Raw genomic sequence first — 20,571 nt, forward strand, 5'->3', positions numbered from 1 at the left:
TTCAAGTCTATGCAAAAGAATGTTGTGGTCAATTGTGTCAAACACAGCACTAAGATTCAATAAAACTAATAGAGAAATACACCCACGATCAGATGATAAGAGCAGGTCATTTGTAACTCTAAGGAGAGCAGTCTCAGTACTATGATACGGTCTAAATCCTGACTGGAAATCCTCACATATACCATTTTTCTCTTAGAAGGAATATAATTGTGAGGATAACACTTTTTCTAGTATCTTGGACAGAAGGGAGATTTGGGATTATTCTATAATTAACTAGTTCTTTGGGTTCAAGATGTGTTTTTTTGATGAGAGGCTTAATAACAGTTTGAAGGTTTTGAGGACATATCCTAATGGCAATGAGGAATAAATAATAGTCATAAGATGACCTATGACTTCTGGAAGCACATTTTTTAGGAGCTTAGATGGTATAAGGTCTAACATGCATGTTGTTGGTTTAGATGATTTAACAAGTTTATACAATTCTTCCTAACCTATAGTAGAGAATGAGTGGAACTGTTCCTCGGGGGGTATATAGTGCACTGTCTGATGCGATACTGTAGCTGACGGCTGAATGGTTGCAATTTTATCTCTAATAGTATAAATTTTAGAAGTAAAGTAGTTCATAAAGTCATTACTGCTGTGGTGTTGGGAAATGTCAACACTTGTTGAGGCTTTATTTTTCGTTAATTTAGCCACTGTATTGAATAAATACCTGGGGTTATGTTTGTTTTCTTCTAAAAGAGAAGAAAAGTAGCGGATCTAGCAGTTTTTAATGCTTTTCCGTAGGATAGGTTACTTTCCCGCCAAGCAATACGAAATACCTCTAGTTTTGTTTTCCTCCAGCTGCGCTCCATTTTTCGGGCTGCTCTCTTTAGGGTGCGAGTATGCTCATTATACCATGGTGTCAAACTGTTTTCCTTAATCTTCCTTAAGTGTAGAGGAGCAACTGTATTTAAAGTGCTAGAGCCTCAGCCTCTTCACCATCCTCAAATATCTCCTGCTTTTTTTTCCTGGGTAAACCAGCAGAGCACTAACCTCAGTATCAGAAAGAGTTAAAGATATAACATCATCCTTCCGAGGCTCTCTCTCAACCGCCGCCATTGCAAACGCGAAAGGGAAAATCCCTCTTTAAACCATTCAGACAGATCCACCTGTATTCTCACAAGCTCATTCTCCTCCGTGCCTCAGCAGTGGTGGGTCCTAAACTGCGGGAAGCAGATGGCTGCCTTTTTTCCTTTTTTTTCAGAAGAGAGTCAAACGAGAGCGGAGATTTTTTTCCCTTGAAAAAAACGCACACAATGCATGCAGATTGCCTCCACAAAGACATCCAGTGCATGCTCTTCACCCAAACAAATGACGCAAAGATCGCGTGTGTCATCGGGTGTCAAATAATGCAGACACAGATGCACACATTGTCTGAACACTTGCTAGTAGTCGCCATGATATACATAGAAAGATCGCTCTTACCGGTTCTTTCAGATGCACGCTTCAAACAGAAGAGTCGGTGAAGACGAAGAAGAGGATAACGTGTTTTCCCGGTGCCTGTTTATAGTCGCACCGGTAGTGACGTCAGAGGCTGACGCTGGCCAGCAAGTTGGTGTTTTTTCAATGTATGTGTGGCCAGATGGCAGAGGGAAGGTATGAATTAAGTGAACTTAGAATAATTTAAGACCCAAAGGGTTAACAATGCCTGACTACGCCACCCTGGGAATCTCACCCAAGGAATTTATTAAAGATACTATACACAGGTCCCCAACTCTGTGGCAAAATAGACAAAGGTGACAGAGGTACTGGTATAAAAATAGAGCAATATTTATTTTGAATTTAATGGCAAAAGAAATTTAAGATGCATTCACTGTAAAAATGGGACAATTACACAAATGGTCCAGGAAAGACAACAACGAGGAGCTGCAGCCTGGGCTACATAAACGGCCGTCAAGGCCTTTACTCTAAGGACACTGCACACTCACACCAATCCAAAAGCCCCAGTGCACACGGCGAATCACAGCACTTCGTGAGGAAACACAATCACCACCCAAAGAAAGACTTCAGCCCTGCTCTCCATAAAACGTCTACAGCTCCTGTAAAACAGAACACACAGACAAACACAAACACACTCAAACACAAACAAAAATAATTAACACAAGATTTGCATTGATGCAGTGCGAAGTATACTTTCAGTTGAATCACTCAGCCGGTGGAGCTCAGGATACACGAGGAAAATAACTCAGCATATACAGTCATCATCCGCCCATACACAGCATTGTATTGACTACAATAAAAGCATTAATTGCTAACGAAACGCAATCAAATGCGCATGCCATTACAGCCATTAAAACGCATAATGTTACCTGAATGTGGTCACATATACAGAATATGGTCACATATACACACGCCGCCACCAACAATAAGTCAAAGCCACAATATCTGCAGCCACGGAGATAACTACAGTTGCCGCAATCGTCCTGCAAAGCTGCAGAAAACCGACATGTATAGTCCATGTTTTAAAGAGATGCACATAACGATAGTTGTTTCACATACCCAAAATCACAACAGCCCTCAATCCATGAACCGGAAGCGAAATGGGATCCCGGGAAGTGATGCTCGTCTAGGTCACACACGCATGTTTATATACACGTAATCCAACCCCCTCTATCGGCCCCAACCAATGAATAAACTAATGCCTAATGATGAACTTACCGATCTCTACCTGCCACATATCGAGGGCTTGGAACCAGAGGGGCGTAAGTGGCATTTGACAAACTTTACAGGAGAGCCAAAACAAAATTTTGACCCCACAAATGTATTTATTAACCTTCATCCACAACATTGCAACCACATACATACTTATACGAGTAAGTTCTTAAGTGAACATATTATGGCATATTAACACAATGAACATATTATAAAACCTTGCAAAATCTTGAAAATATGGCAAGAATATCAAATACGCCTTTTTAGCACCAAACATTTCCAATTCTTCTAAAGAAAAATAGGGCGTATCTGCTGATCAATGCAGAAATTATTGGTAGAAACATTGGTTAAAAACACTCTAACTTCATAACTTTTCATTTCATTTAGAAAACTGTATACATAGTCATTTAATTTCATAATTTCAAACTGTTTAACATTTCATTTCTAACCGTTTAATTTCAGTTCTCATTTATGAGTTCACATTCATGTCAAACAGTTTAATTTCAAATTTTATTCATGAGTTCACATTAATGCATTTAATTTCAAACAGTTTAACATTTAATTTCAAACAGTTTAATTTCTCTTGTTTATTACACATTTCACTTTTCGTTCACTTTAGTTGAACTAAAAAAGTTCACTCACTGCCCACTGTCAGAGTGTTATAGAACTCTGCATAACAGTGGGGAATACTCCCATTGGTGCACAGGGTGAGTAGGTCTTTTTTCTTTAAGGCACTGATCCCTGGAGGACTTTCATACAATGAGTTGGGGTGTGTTGTTCTGGTGCATCTGGTGCCGCTTGTTGCCTGTTGTGCCACCGTCAGTTTTCGGGAAATTTGGGGCGGTGAAATCATACTTGAAGAAGATTGTGTTTTATTCATTTTTCGTGTAGGGGAACCATTTAATCTTCTGCCAATGACCTGATTGTCCCTCCTCATCTTTTGTTCTGTTTTTGAGTATGTGGATGGAGAGGGACTTGAAGTCCAGAAAGTCCTTGTGTTCAAGTTCATGTACACTGTATGGGTCGTTCCTTCTTGCCATTCTCACAAGTGTGTAGTAGCCAACAGGGGAGTAAATAGAAACTTTTCTTCTTGCAGTTTCCACTGCAGCATGCACACTATCACACTTCATCTGGATGTGACCAGACTCCATGTATTTATGGTCAATAGTGGAGAGGGGCAGTGAGCTGACAGCACGCAGGCACATCGTGCTAAAGGCAGCATTCCTGTTCTGTCCACCACAAGTATCTGAATAAAGAACTGCATGTTTTACATGTGGACTAAGTTCTTTAAGGTACTTGTAAACACATGTGCTAATCTCTGAAGACCCATGGCCGCCTTCCCCCTCATGCCACATGTGTGGTAGTTCCGCAGAGACATGGAGAGGCTCTGGTGCTTCCGCAGAGAGGTGGAGAGACTCTGGTAGTTCCGCAGAGTTTAGACTGGATTCAGGAAGATCAATGATGACTTGACTTGAATCTGGAAGGTCAACGGTGACTAGCCCTGACTCTGGAAGGTCAACGGTGACTAGCCCTGACTCTGGAGGGTCAACGGTGACTAGCCCTGACTCTGGAAGGTCAACGGTGACTAGCCCTGACTCTGGAAGGTCAACGGTGACTAGCCCTGACTCTGGAGGGTCAACGGTGACTAGCCCTGACTCTGGAAGGTCAACGGTGACTAGCCCTGATTCTGGAGGGTCAACGGTGACTAGCCCTGACTCTGGAAGGTCAACGGTGACTAGCCCTGACTCTGGAGGGCCAACGGTGACTAGCCCTGACTCTGGAAGGTCAACGGTGACTAGCCCTGACTCTGGAGGGTCAACGGTGACTAGCCCTGACTCTGGAAGGTCAACGGTGACTAGCCCTGACTCAGGAGGGTCAACGGTGACTAACCCTGACTCAGTCACTGAGCACCTGACTCGACTCTGGAGGGTCCACGAGCATCTGACTCACCTGACTCGACTCTGGGGGGGGAGGTCCACGAGCACCTGACTCGACTCTGGGGGGGGGGGGGTCCACGAGCACCTGATTTCACTCTGGAGGGTCCACGAGCACCTGACTCGACTCTGGAGGGTCCACGAGCACCTGACTCGACTCTGGAAGGTCAACGGGAACCTGACTCGACTCTGGAGGGTCAAGGGGTACCTGACTTTACTCTGGAGGGTCAACTGTGGCTGTCATTCTATGCAGAGGCTTTGGACAAGCAGCCATCTTGTGCCATGACTCTGGACTGGCGGCCCTCTTGGGCCGTGGCGCTGGACCGGTGGTCATTTTGGGCAGTGGCGCTGGGCCGGCGGCCATCCTGGGCAGTGGCGTTGGGCTTGCAGCCATCATGGGCAGTGGCGCAGACGTGCGCCTCGTCTCCCCTCTCCGTCCGCAATGGTGAGACGGCGGCTCCGATCCGTCCTTCACAAACCCAGGGTCGAAGGGGGGCCATGGTGGAGAGCGATGCCGGACCTCCTCTCGACCACTCACTCCTCTGCGACCTCCCCTGGTCCCACGAAAAACGACCAGGCGGGTTCCCTCAAAACCACTCTTTCTGACCCGGTCGGTGGCTGGGGTGGAAACATCAAAAACATACCGCTGGATCTTAGTAGATGGAGTCCTTCTGTGACGTTCGGGACCCAGTGAGACACAGTAAAAGAGAGATCAAATAGCAGTAGGTTTTATTAGGGTAATCCAAAGAGAAGTGAACAAGCAGTGGTCAAAACCAAAAATCCATCCAAACAAACAAACAAATAAATAAACAGGAGAGGAACAGGAACAGGAACTCGGACGACGAGGAACTCGGACGACGAGAAAAACTGGGTAACGGAAGGTAAGGAAGGAAGGACTCCATGCAGACAACAGCAAAAGACTTGTAAATATAGGGAGGCTATTGACTAATAAGTTAAGGCACCTGGTGCAATTGATAGGAGTGCAATTACTGTGATGAAGGGACAAGGCTAGTGGGAATTGTAGTGCCTACGGGGAGGTGCCTAAGCGGAAGTTTGCCCACTAGTGAACACCTAGGACACAACATCTCTTCATCTGTCACTTCTTCACAAGATTCATCCATTTGCTTCATTATATTCATCAAAATGTGTTCTGCCTCAGACAGTTCCACGTGTGCAGCATGCGTGTCAGTCATTTTAGCTAGTGCTGTTTAGGGGCATAACCCACTTACGCCCTTCTGGCTCTGAAAAATACTGTAGGCTCTTGTATTGTTCAGCGCTAGAAGGGCGTAAGTGTACTTGCGCCCTTCTGGCTCCAAACAATGTGTAGGCCATACATGTGTTTTTTAGAGCCAGAAGGGCGTAAGTGGACATACGCCCCTCTGGCTCCAAACAATGCTCAAACTTTTGAGTTAGGTCTTTGTTGTTTTGTTGCTCTTTTTAATACAGTTTGATTTCTGATGCGTCTTTTTGGCACAACTAGATAGAGCTCATCAAGACCTTTAATTTGATATATAGAACTCATTTTCGCCCAAAATGCCACTTACGCCCCTCTGGTTCCAAGCCCTCGATATGCTTGAAAGGGAACTAGGTTTCTGCTGGAAGAGGTTTTACTGAGGCCAGCAGGGGGTGCTCACCCCTGTGGTCTTTGTAGGTTCTAGCACCCCAGTATAATGATGGGGACACTATACTGTCAAAAAGCACTCTCATTCAGATGAGACCTTAAACAGTTGTGACCTCAGCGGCCTGGCCAGATTTTCCCATTGGCCTCTAACAATCATGTCCACCCTAATCACCCCATATTTACTGATTGTCAAATGTTACCACAATGAGCACATCCACAATAGTAACAGGTATAATAGTGAGGTATAAGGATCATAGTGACATTGATGCTTAAATAATACATTGTGCAGTCCTAACTGTGATGATTGTGATAAAGTGATGATTGTGATTTAGTGATGATAATGATTGTGATGCAGCGATGTGTGTTTCTTTCAGATGGTGGGTTTTGGACTAGTCTATCTGGGAATAAGGATTTGGATCCATGCTGCATTGACAGGATTTTACCAAATCAGTCTAAAAACATCACCGTTCACTATTGGTTAGTTATTCTGTTGTTTTCTCATTTTACATCTGTTGAATTAAATTATATTTACACTAAACTTTTTCATTATGTAAGCTTATCCTTATGTGTTCTGTCTGTCAGGTTTGACGGTGTTGATTATCACCGGTACTCTGATAACACTGGTCGGTCTTCTGGGCAATCTTGGTGCATGTAGCTTCAAAATATCTGCTCTTAATTTGGTGAGGAAAATACTCATTACAGATGCATGATACGTATTCATACAGCAGATATAACACAAGATGATCTCTAAGGAATTGCATGTGTTGACATTGAAACAAAGCTGTACAGTCTGTGTAATAATTTCTGCATGCGCAGTTTGGTGGCAAACACGGACAGCACGGATGCTGGTGGTCTGCTCAGTGGATGTGTTCCACACATGCAAAGTAGATCAGTTTGAACAGTAAACAAAAAATTGCCTAATTACCCTCCATGAATTTTTGCACATCTGGCTGTTTTTATTTTTTATTTATTTATTTTTTTATGGATTTTAATGGTGCAGATAGTGATGGACTTCTTCACACAGCCTGCACAGGCTCAGTTGGTCAAAAAAAAAAAAAAAAAAAAAGGGATGTCCATAGAGTATATAGTAATACATCTACAAAACATTTACAAACTAAATGGCATGAGAACTGAGTGGTGGTTGACACTTGCTAGCTCGACAAAATACAAATTGTAAGGATAATCACTTTATTAATGTTTTAGTCTACATTTGTGCGGTGTTGGAAAGATGTTAGGGTTAAAAAATAAAAAAAAATAAAAAAATATTCATAATTCAATTCATGCAAATATTTATTTAAATATATGAGTCAATTATGAGTAATGTGCATGTAAAACAGACCTTCCTGAAAAGTCTCCTCTGGATTCACAAACGCCTAGTAAACATCCAATCTAATAGTTAAACGTGCATCTTAATGAACAGCCGGTGCTCCACATGGAGATCTGAGCTCACCGTCATCGAATCTGTCTGTGATTACATGAAGAAACAGATTAAACTAAATCCAGAAGAACTGTGGTTATCCAAGATGCTTGAAGAAACCTTCCTGAAAAACAATGTGCAAGTTTACCTGGACAAAATCTGTTTTAAATGGAAAGGTTGGTCACACCAAATATTGATTTTAGTTAACAGAAGTTAAATTGGTAATTCAAATCCATTTCGAACAATATTTTTTAAAGCTTATTTACAAAAGCACTTAAACCTTCTCACAGTACTGCAGTTTTGGAGGCAGGTTTCTTAATGTCTTGAAGACGTTGCTAGTGTTCTTTTGGATTTATTTTGTCTCGATTTCCTCTTGTGGCAAGAAGTGGTCAGGTAGGGGACCCACCAAAAGTGGATATACATTGACTACGCCACCCAGAATATACCGGGACATAACAGCCCTACGAAAGGGCACACAGGTTCGTGGCCAACAGCCAGGGTGAGCATGGAGACAGATAGTATAAAACATTTGCAATTTATATACAACTAACACTTCAAACATTGGGTTTTTGGATACAATATAAAACATGCCTAATACACAAGTCTACCAGTTGCAAAATGACCAGGAGGAGAAAAATGACCAGCAGGGGCCTTTTGGATTATCACCTCACACCATACCACAACCCACTCAATTGTGAAAGGAATACAATTGGCCAAACACCACACTGTGACGGCTGGTGAAAGGACAGTCTGGAAACAATAGAGAGTACAAATATTTAATGAGAAGATTTGATGGTAACACAAAGACACACAATGACGATGATACAGCAACACTCCAGAGGGATGGTTTTGGCGGTGAGAAGTCCAGACGGCGAGGAATCCGGGTGTAGGCGGCGTGAGGCAGCAGGAGAGAGTGGCACAGGAACTGCGGGGAGCAGAGCCGAAGGTAAGTGTCCGTGGCTGAGTGATCGTGCGGAGAGTGGATGAGGTTCTGGGGAAACACAGACATCCAACGCAAACTACACAGAAGCCAGACGGGGGTAAACACAACGACATGAAACAACGATCTCACAAACACAGGACGTGAGACAAGCCATTATATAGTGGATGGGTAATGAGTGGCAGCTGTTGTTGATACAATTAATGGAGACGCCCACAACTAATCAGTGCAGACGCAGAACACACAGAATTCACCACAAAGTGTAAACAACCCGAGATCACGGTTTACCAACCGTGACACACACTACCCCAAGTGGACACACTGAAAGTATAAAACCCCCGCTTTAAAAGTTCCTAATCATAAAATCACATAATTAACTGGTATAAACTAAGACATTTATATCACAACAGTTAAACGGTTACACAAACACTAAAATCAAAGCAGCAGTGCAGTCATACTGATGTACATTCATCTTGAACCAAGGTACTGGAAACCCCTGGAAGTGAAGTTACACCTGCGGAACACAAAGATGACCTACATTACACTCATAAAACACATGACAACCGCCAATCATACATACCAAGAGAGAATTCCAATGTAGCAAAACGCATGGTTGCTTACCACACGAGACCACGGCTGCTAGGATGCTGATGAACAAAAGAAAACAATAAAACCCCTTTATAAAAAGCAAATCCTCTTCTCAGAATTGGGAAACTAACCTGAAAAAGGCCTACTTGCGACACCAACAGGGAGATGCAACAAACCCTATCCTTTGTCCATGACTTCCCACAATGATCTAGTACCCAGGATGATGCATCTTGAGTAATCAAACCATTCCCTTTTTAATAGGATCAATCCCAACACTGATAGGTTCATTGGATTTAAACCATTTTATCCAATGACGAAGGAACACTGATAGGTTCCCAGGCTGGCATGACATCAACCAATCATATCTGGGCTAATACCTTACCCTGCTACACTCTGTTTCTTCATGTAATCACAGACAGATTCGATGATGGTGAATTTCACATATAAACATATAGTGGGTCTTCGTGATGATGCCATGTACAGTTTTGGGTGTTTAATTTTTAATTTTATGAAAGCTTCAAGTGTAGTTAATTATTTGTACGTGCATACAAACAATGACGGTGTTGAAGCTCTTTTATTTGCTATGTATGTATCCAGTCGCAAAATGCTGCGAAAAGTCCTACACAATGGTAATAATGTGATTAAGGTGTTTATATGTCTATACTTATTAGATGTCTATTCTGCACTTCAATAATGTGAGTAAAATAGGAATACTTCACGTCTTTATTCAATTAGCGTTAACTTTGATTATGACTTTAGCCGGATTAAGGTAATCAAATCTCTGTTTACATGGTAGATTCTTAATCATATTATTGTCTTAATTGTATTAAAATCAGAGTTTTGTTGTCAATGTAAACGTACTGATGAGCGCCGAGTTTTACAGTTATCCACTACAAAAATAGAGCGAAAGGGCAGATTAACTTTTAAAATAAATTTTGATTCAGTGCTATTGTAGAAAAGGCCCCAAAGTTATGTTAATGTTGCTATTATTTAGTACAGTTGACCATATTATGCTTTATATTTCACATTGACTCCCGTTTATTCAGTGCTTGTAACAGGGTAACAAAAGCGCATGCTGGTTTATATAGTATATATGATGTCACGCAGTTAGTATGCAGTACAATAGAGATAGTCGGTTGTCAAACAGTTAGTATTCAGTATGACAGAGATCGTCTGTCGGTTAGATTATAATTGTGAGTGAAATTTTTCCTCAGAGTGTGCGTGAATGAGAAATGTAAGTATATCTTCCGCATTACTCGTGATATTGTATTTCTTTGTCAGCTGTTATTTCTGATATTTGATATGGATGAGAGTTAGGAGTTTAGGGGTCGCTACACGACCGTTGTGTTAATTATATCCATGTTTATATGCTACTTTCTAGCTTCGGTCCACATATTTCAGTACTTCAGGTTTAAATCTGTCACATCGCATTTAGACATGTTTTAATTTATTCAATACTTGTTGTTATGAATGTTAAGTACTTTGTGGCTGAGTAAAATATGAAGTGGTGTTAAATATCATTATCTGGAAAGCTATTGAGGCTTTAAAGTATACCATAGACAACAGTATAAGTTCTAGCTACGTTATTGGTAACTTAATGCATGGTAGAAAATCTGAGGAGTGTTTAAATCCTCTCCCTCTGCTTACATTTAGAGTTTAAGAGAATTATAGTCATATTCTGACTACTGTTTATTTTATGTTTGTAATGTGTATTAGTGCTTAAGGAGGAATGAGTGTATGCATATGTTCCTTTATTCATTTGTATTTGTTTCCCTCTTTATAGAAACCACACTCAAATTACACTCACCTTTAAAATCACTCATACAAGAAAGAGGAAGGAATAAACAGAATAATAAGAATTATTTCTCTGGTCTTCATTTCATACTCTGGAATATTTGGCCTTAAGTGGTGTTCTGGCCGACACACCTGAGTGAACCTGGTGATAATTAATTAGCACCTAGACTTAGCGTCCACCCATTATATTTACTTCAGCTAAAATAAATATGTGTCATCAGTTTGCCAAAAAAGAACACAGAGCGTTTTATGCACAATTCACTGCAGTGCATATCCGGTTCGCGAACGAATCACTCGATGTAACCGGATCTTCTTGAACCAGTTCACCAAATCGAACTGAATCGTTTGAAACGGTTCACATCTCCAATAAGTTCTCGAGAACGAGTCAATGTTTTGTTCATTATCTGGCTCGGCTCGGTGTTCATCTTCAGTTCTCTCTTCACAGCAGTTCAGTCAGTGTACTGCTTGAGTACATGAATTACTCCGGGATATTGGTTTGTCTGAATGGAGTGGGTGTGTCAGAGGGAGTGTCAGCTTCATTAAAAAAGTTAACAGCTTAAGTCATTTGTAGATTAATGCTTATTGGAGTTGTGAACCGTTTAAAGTTTAAACGATTCAGTTCAAATTTGACACAATATGGATTTATTATTTTGCACTCCTGACATAAATTACTAAATTATGGTTACTGCAACAAACCAAACATTGAAGCTAGAGTCTTTAATCTTTCAGTTGATGCACAGTTTGTCCAGATCAAGTAAGAGAGTGATGTTTAACGTGCTGTGAAAGTGAAACAATAATAAACTGGGCCCGTCGCCGATCTTTGACTGCAAGGGGTTAAATCCCACAAACACTGCATAAATGTAGAGTAATGTTAAGTAAATGTTGAGTGATATTAAAAAAATAAATTATATTACATTACTGTGTAACAACTACACATTTAAGGTCTGGGGTCTCTGGAGACACTAACAGCCGAATGTACATCTCAAATGGATAGCTTTTAAGGGTTAACTTTGACAAAATTATCTGAGCTGTATGAGATGAAATATATTTATGTACTGAACAAACATTTCTGTTTTTCTGATGTTCAGTATTCTGGCCTGCTTTGCCTTCTGATCATCATAAACATTGCAGTAGGTGTGGCAGCCTTCGTAAGGAGTGGACAAGTAAACAGAGATTATGTGAACATATCTGTATAATAGTGCAGATTTGAAAGCATTAGAGTTTTTTTTGTTGTAGATGTCAGACGAGTTGTCAGAGTTCTACCGCGAGCTCTACACTAAAGATCCCCTGAAAAGGAGTTACAACGAAACCATGATCCTCAGCGTATTGCATAAAACGGTAAGTCTCTCTCTCTCTCTCACACACACACACACACACACACACACACACACACACACACACAAACACACACGTTGATTAGGGTGACCATAATTCTAAATTGCTGGATTTCATCTTTCTTATGGTATTGTTTTGTTTTGGTAACTGTCACAGTGTCTGGTTTGTGTTCCCTGTTCTCATTAGCATTGTCATTTCCCCGTGTATTTATTCGTTCTTTTGTGGATATCGTGACATCAACACGCTCTCAATGGTTCCTCTGTAGAAAGTGAGGAGGATGGGTGGAGGGAGACAGCACCGCTTCAATTCAAACACATCTGACGTTAATAGAGAAACAAAGCCAAAATACAGACATTTTAGGCAATTTAGAAGTCATGGCCAGGACGTGTCTGGGAAAAAATGGAAGTATGTTCACCCTAACGTTGATACTTCTATGATTATGATGAAATCCTATAAACATAATGGTTTTATTCTCATCCAATATTTCTGTAAACTCTAACCATAATCATGCTCTTAAAGGAGAACATAAATAAATAAATATTTAATGATTTCAATTATGAGGACATCTGTATATTGGGGACGTGGCTTGGACCCTGAATACACACCACATCATAAGGACATCGAGTTATTGCTCATGATGGAGGTAAACCAGTGGAAACATAATTTAACAGCTGTGTTTATCTGTGTGCCAGTTTGACTGCTGTGGCATTGGTGAATGGATTGATTATTTTAAAGACACCTGTCCAGAAGACTTCTTGCATGAGGAAAGCGAATTTCCTGTGAGTCAATTCCTGTTTGTCTTAAAGCCTGTTCACATCACAAACTATAACCATAAATATATAACAATAACTATTGTAGCATTCACACCAGGGGACAATAACTATGATGATTATATTATCATATACACCAGCTGACCATAACTATATTAGTGTTCACACCAGTGGACAATAACTATGAAGATAACTATATTTACATTTATTCATTTAGCTGCTATATATTGCTATATATGTCAGAGGTCTCATTCCTCTGGAGCAATTAGGGGTTAAGTGTCTTGCTCAGGGACACATTGGTGTCTCACAGTGGATTCAAACCCGGGTCTCTCACAGGCATGTCTCTTATCCACTGCACCAACACCACCCCTGAACATAGGATATTAGTGTTCACACTAGCTATCTATTGGGGGAGTAACCTAATGGCATTAACCTAAAAAAAGTTAATGACCCATGCTTTCTTCCACCTTCAGTACCACGACTCAGGTGAGACCCTTGAGCAAGGCACCGAAACCCCCACTGTGACGCAGCAAAAATGGCTGTCCACTGCTCTGGGTGGTGTTCACGGTGTGTTTATTCACTACTTAATGTTGTGTGAGTGCACTTGGATGAGTAAAATGCAGAGCCCAAATACCACGTATGTGTCACCGTATTTGGCCACACATCCATTCCTTTCATATAACAATAAATAAAGGTGCATCTCAATAAATTATAATGTCATGGAAAAGTTCATTTCAGTACTTCAACTTAAAATTGTGTAACTCGTATATTAAATAAATCATATCAGTGGGGTTTTTTTTATATGACGTGACTTTCAGGTGACCCATACTCAGAATTCGTGCTCTGCATTTAACCCATCCAGAGAGCAGTGCAGTGAACATACACACACACACACACACACACACACACACACAGAGAGGGCAGCCATTTATGCTGCGGTGCCCGGGGAGCAGTTGGGAGTTCGATGCCTTGCTCAAGGGCACCTAAGTCTTGGTATTGCCTGCCCAAGATTCGAACCCACAACCCTAGGGTTAGGAGTCAAACCACTAGGCCATTACTTCCCCCCGTATGTAAGCCAAAATCATCACAATTAAAAGAACCAAAGATAAACACACAAAATACAGATATATATATATATATATATATATATATATTTTTTTTTTTTAATCTAGTTTTTGTACAGATAAAAAAAAAAAAGAGATAAGCCATACACACAGCGGCAAGCATATCTTAGCAGACTTTTTTTGTTATAAACAACAGCACACACTGAAGTCACACACAGCACACAAAATAGTCTCTGAAGACAAAGAAACCCAAAGGTGTGTCTGTTTCACAACTATTCATGACCTTGCAGGTGCATGCATTCCAGTGATGTCACGGACCGGGGTTATTTAAGTCAAATTCTTGGCCTGTTTGAATATCCGCTGATAGATGCCATGTTTCAATTGCTCCTGTAAGCGCTCAGTGAAGAGCATGAAAGATGTGTATGTTCAATACAGTATATTTAAAGCCATGATCATTGTAGCCAATCACAGGCATAACTGTTGAGCATGTGAACACAATGGCCAATCAGAGGTGTATCCATAACTGACAATAACTCTAACTCATATTAGCAGCCAAATCAGTGAACATTCGGTTTATTCTAAGTGTGCTGTAGTTTTATAACACTTCGAGTCCTTCAGCTCTTTAAAACAGAATGGATTCTGATTTGATTTCAGGGTTTTGTATCATTAATCAGATGGAAAGAAACAATTCTGAAAATGATTCCAATTATATAATTCTTCGTTATCATTATAGTTGTGCTTTGGATTCTTTTACATTTAGAAAGATTTTTAAAAAGTATATCTTTATCGTCATAATTATCATCCATGGTGTGAAGGGGTCTTTTATTTCTGAATGTGTGATGTTTGAGGAGCAAAGCAGATGCTCATGTTTGTGTGTGTTGTGTGTGTTAGAACTGTCCCATTGTGATCCAGGACATGTTCAACTCCAAAGCGCCTCTGGTGTTGGTTGGGTTTCTAGGGATTGCTGGAATCATGGTGAGTCCATCTGAACACACTCTAGAGTTTATATCAGTTCACATCCACACACACTGGAAGTGTGTCCAGTGCTGCACACATACTGATCGACTGGCTTTGTGCGTTTTTCTGCATCCTCAGATGTTGGCCCTGGTGTGTAGTGTCATCTTCAGCAGTTACATCTCAAATAATCCTCCATCTTCTGGAACCAACTCCGAGTTGGAACGTTTACATAACGCATGTATTGAGAATTTGTTAAATTACTTAATTTCGTTCTGTAAATAATTAGGTGTGTAATGCATTGTTACCATGGATAAGAACTGGTAGTTTCATGGTTTATCATAGTTTTTCCAAAACTGGGCTTTTATAAGACTCATAATGCATGAAATAATTATAGAACAAATTTATTTTTATATATATCCAAACAAAGGTGCTGCATATAGCATGAGCTGTTTATGGTGTGAATAAGATTGTGTAATTTTGCAATTTAAAACAAAAACAGCATGGTCTGGCTTTAGCTTTGTGAAATTATGCTAAATAAAATATGTGCATGAAACAAAAACAGCAGAAAGCCTGAATTAAAAGTAAATTCCTTCTCTGACAACCGGTGGCACTTATGGAGCAGAAAACTTTGTAAACAAAGCAGCACAAGTTGTTAAAAACACAAATTTCTTCTGCATTATACCAGGTACCATTACACTCAAGTACAGAGGCCAAGGGGACCCCATTTAAACCACTTAAAATGCGAAAGGCCACAATTTACAATTAACATAACAAGACTTTAAGCTGATATTTGCAGTTTTACGGATTTAGAAATGCAGTTTAATTTGATACTGTGGTTAACAAAAAAAAAGAAAAAAAAGTTTATTTCTCATCTAAGCCCTGCTTGTCATTGTTATATTTAAAACAATACTAAACATGAAAAAAGTTAAAAATAAATAAAAACTGTTCGTTTTGCTATATTAATGCAAAAAAAGCATTCATACTCAAACTCAGAATTTTACTGAGCCCAAAATATGACTGTTTGTATTACTGAGCAGTAAATACACAATTAGACATAGCTATAACATACATATGTTTGATAACTGTAAAAGATGGGCCTGGTAGTCTTCTCCCGAATACTGTCTGTTTCTTCGTTGGTTACTTCCTGCTTTGTACCCTATTTGAACCATGCAAAATATTGCCTGTTCTCACTGCCTTACTGAGCATTAATCTTTTATTGTGTTGCCCTACGTTTATGACCATTGTGCCTGCTTTGTTTGATTCTGCCTTTTGTATGACCGTTTCTGCCTTGTTTGCCTGGTTGGATACAGTCTAGTGCAGTGGTCTCAAACTCACTTCCTGGAGGGCCACAGCTCTGCAGAGTTTAGCTCCAACCAGCTCCAATTCACACCTGCTTGGAAGTTTCTAGTAATCCTGAAGACCTTGATTAGCTGGATCAGGTGTGTTTGATTAGGGTATGAGTAAAACTGTGCAGAGCTGTGGCCCTCCAGGAATTGAGTTTGAGACCAATGGTCTAGTGATATGGATTTGTTTGCTGAATGCTATTAAACTTCTTCCACTTGGATCTCACGCTGTCTTCATGTCATCGCCTATGGCCCGTTCACAGTGACAGAACTGATGATGCTCCAGGAAATCTAAATCATATTAGGGCGAAAAACATGGGTGAAGATATCCCTATATCACTGTGATGGAAGAAAGAACATAGAAACTGATCAAACATGAGGACAGTAAACACGACTGTGACAATATATGGTTTATCTCTGGTTTCAAGCCATCTCTGGTATTTTCACAATGATAAAGTTTATTTACTTGTGCCAGCCATTTGAGGGGATTGTGTTTAGATTCTAATCTCATACACCACAGTTTTGACAAAGGTCCATCATCATACTAGGATAGTGTGTCATAAAGAGGTGTTTTGGTAAGGGATTTCGAGCAGGATAAAGTTCTTTGAACATGAATGATGATCTATAATAAGCTGTTTCAGGAATACAGCAATACCTCTGGTTACAGCAGAGCAAATATAAAGCTGAATATCTCTCATAACAAAATGAACAACTGCCAGTGTGCACTTTCAGGACTTACAATGTCCCCAAAAGAAAAGGCAAATTTAGTATGAGACACCACATTTGTGATGCTGTTTGTTTGATTGCAGTCTCCGATTTGAGGTTAAGGATGACACTTGGTTTGGTTTTTGTGTTTGAATACCCATAATCATAGCTGGGTATCCATTCAACTGTTCCAGGCTCAACAGTTTTTCTTCATAAATGAAGCGCTGAAGTAAAAGTTTGACTTCTAAAGGTGCAACACCCTCGAGCACATCATGCATTACATCAACACCTACATTTTCAGTCACATGAAAGAATTCCTAGGTATTCAAACATGATTCTCTTTTGATTCATGTAATAGTAACGTCATTTAACAGAACATGCTGCCGGTAATTGTCTTTCTTTTCATGATTTTCTTAATTAAATGTTCTTTGTGATGTTGTTTTATCAACGAGGCAAATATGGCTAAACTTATTTGCAGAAAAACTCTGCATATTTACACATGCATGACAAGCCAGATTGTCAGTTAAAAGGCAGACTGTTCCATGTCCTGTGTGTTTCACCTCGTATCATTATGTCAGTGTCTCTAGAAATTGTATGTCATCTAAAATAGGCTCAAAGGTTTTTGCAAAGCCATATTTTTCTCTGTCAATAGAATTGAAAAGAAGGCAAAGATGAATGTTAGCCAAGCTTGAATTATATTCAGGGGTTATGTTTCTCAATGAAAAATACACTGCTACCATTTTATGGATTTTAGTTTTTAATCCAAGAAGATTTACAGTCTCCAGATCATCAAAGTATAGCTGGGATGTGTTTTATACAGTTCATGCTTTGCAAAATGATCTCCATCACAATAGGCATACATCTTACCATATGTACTTACTACTACTGAAATTTCTCATTACCAAAAAGAAATCTAAGGGTTTCAATGATGGAAATATACTGTAATGTATCAGCTGCGAGTGTTTGTTGTGCATTACCATTTTTTTTTCATGGTGTCACCTCTATGACCCAAGAAGATCTCTTTTGGCTTAACAAGAGAATACTTGGTTTCAAAGAATTTAGCCATTTTAAATGGGTTACCTTACCTTTACTATCAAGACACTGCCTAGCAGCTTCAAACTCTTTACTTAATGAACAAAACCCCTCATTGTGATCTGGAACAGCCAAGCTTTTACAAAATGCACTGGTAGATGTTTGAAGGCTGTCAATAGTACTTGTCCAAAAGTTCTTTAGTGCAAGTTACTTTTCTTTGTACATCAATGTTATAATAAAGCAAGAGTACATCTTTGCACTATATATATATATATATATATATACTATATATATATATATGTGTGTGTGTGAGCTTATTCTATCATACTAGATTCTGCCATTCTTGAGCAAACTAATACTCTAATGAGATTTACTTGGCATGTAGTTGTAAAGGTACTTACAGTCAACTGATTAAGGGGATCATCAAAATAAAATGTAACCATAAAACCATAACCGTAAAACATTGAATTTCTTTCAGTTGGAGTATTAAGCTCACATCAATCAATTAACATTAGCTCCACAGGAAACACTCAAATAACCCTCAACATCTAACCACTCCATGTAGTAGTAAAATGTAGTAAGATACCGTGCAGATCTTAAACAATGTCAAGATATGATGCAGTCCATTATACTGTAAATGAAGTTTATTTAATATGGTGTTCATTGTGTTATATATAATCTGTCATGATCTGGTCATTGCACATCCGTTTATTCACCCCACAGACTTTCAAACAACACAGTACATCCTGGACTACATTTCCCATAAGCCCCTGCCTAGGAACTCATTATTGAACCACACCTGTTTTCTATCAGTGACACTATAAAGGTTGCACTCATCCACACTCACATTGCGAAGTCTTGTTTAGTTCTGTCTGGCATTTCCGAGCGGTTTCCCTGTGTTTGTTCCTTCTGTGTTTGATCTTGAATTGTGTATACTGACTGTGATTCTCTGCTGCCTGCCCCGACCTCTGCTTGTTTCTGTTTCTGATTTTGGATATCCCCTGACATACCTGACGCTGTTTTCTGATCTCTGCCTGTTTGACCATTCTCGACAATAAACTACTTCATATGGATCTAAACGTCTCTGACTCCATGCTACATAATCATACTCTTAACCCCTTTGCATAAAAGGATCGGCGACGGCCCCAGTTTATTATTATTTCACTATCACAGCACGTTAAACATCACTCTCTTACTTGATCTGGACAAACTGTGCATCAATTGAAAGTTTAAAGACTCTAGCTTTGATATTTGACCAATGTTTTGATAAAAAATTGTTGCAGTGACAGTTATTTAGTAATTTATGTCAGGAGTGCAAAATAATAAATCCGTATTATGCCACATTTTGATTAGAAATTCACCACTCATTCATTATTCAGTCACGTCAGCAGCGGTTTATTTGTGTTTACATAGACTCACTGAACAGCGTCAATCAATCAATCAATCACCTTTATTTATATAGTGCTTTAAACAAAATACATTGCGCCAAAGCACTGAACAACATTCATTTGGAAAACAGTGTCTCAATAATGCAAAATGATAGTTAAAGGCAGTTCATCATTGAATTCAGTTATGTCATCTCTGTTCAGTTGAAATAGTGTCTGTTTTAATTTGCAATCAAGTCAATGATATCGCTGTAGATGAAGTGACCCCAACTAAGCAAGCCAGAGGCGACAGCGGCAAGGAACCGAAACTCCATCGGTGACAGAATGGAGAAAAAAACCTTGGGAGAAACCAGGCTCAGTTGGGGGGTCAGTTCTCCTCTGACCAGACGAAACCAGTAGTTCAATTCCAGGCTGCAGCAAAGTCAGATTGTGCAGAAAAATCATCTGTTTCCTGTGGTCTTGTCCTGGTGCTCCTCTGAGACAAGGTCTTTACAGGGGATCTGTATCTGGGGCTCTAGTTGTCCTGGTCTCCGCTGTCTTTCAGGGCAGTAGAGGTCCTTTCTAGGTGCTGATCCACCATCTGGTCTGGATACGTACTGGATCCGGGCGACTGCAGTGACCCTGTGATCTGGATACAGACTGTATCTGGTGGCTACGGTGACCTCGGAACAAGAGAGAAACAGACAAATATTAGCGTAGATGCCATTCTTCTAATGATGTAGAAAGTATGGTGTTATGTGAAGTGTTCCGGTTCCAGTTTACCTAATTAATGCAGCCTAAAAATCCTTTAACGGATTTGGATTTTAAAAGCATATTAGTATGTTATGTGTATGCCAGGTTAAAGAGATGGGTCTTTAATCTAGATTTAAACTGCAAGAGTGTGTCTGCCTCCCGAACAATGTTAGGTAGGTTATTCCAGAGTTTAGGCGCCAAATAGGAAAAGGATCTGCCGCCCGCAGTTGATTTTGATATTCTAGGTATTATCAAATTGC

General features: G+C 39.9%; 1 protein-coding gene across 1 annotated transcript in view; it reads left to right on the forward strand.

Moving 5' to 3' along the window:
• The window catches only part of LOC113047094 (tetraspanin-18-like), a 37,472-nt gene extending 20,976 nt beyond the window's left edge, over positions 1 to 16,496 (forward strand). Inside the window, exons 3-8 of the mRNA XM_026208349.1 lie at positions 6,624 to 6,726; positions 6,832 to 6,929; positions 12,225 to 12,326; positions 13,016 to 13,102; positions 15,049 to 15,132; positions 15,253 to 16,496. Coding sequence (XP_026064134.1) covers positions 6,624 to 6,726; positions 6,832 to 6,929; positions 12,225 to 12,326; positions 13,016 to 13,102; positions 15,049 to 15,132; positions 15,253 to 15,396 — 618 coding nt within the window. The 3' untranslated portion in view covers positions 15,397 to 16,496. The remainder of the gene's footprint in view (positions 1 to 6,623; positions 6,727 to 6,831; positions 6,930 to 12,224; positions 12,327 to 13,015; positions 13,103 to 15,048; positions 15,133 to 15,252) is intronic.
• Positions 16,497 to 20,571: the final 4,075 nt, after the last annotated feature.

This window comes from Carassius auratus, chromosome 28 (assembly GCF_003368295.1).
Source record: "Carassius auratus strain Wakin chromosome 28, ASM336829v1, whole genome shotgun sequence".
In the NCBI taxonomy this organism is placed as follows: domain Eukaryota; kingdom Metazoa; phylum Chordata; class Actinopteri; order Cypriniformes; family Cyprinidae; genus Carassius; species Carassius auratus.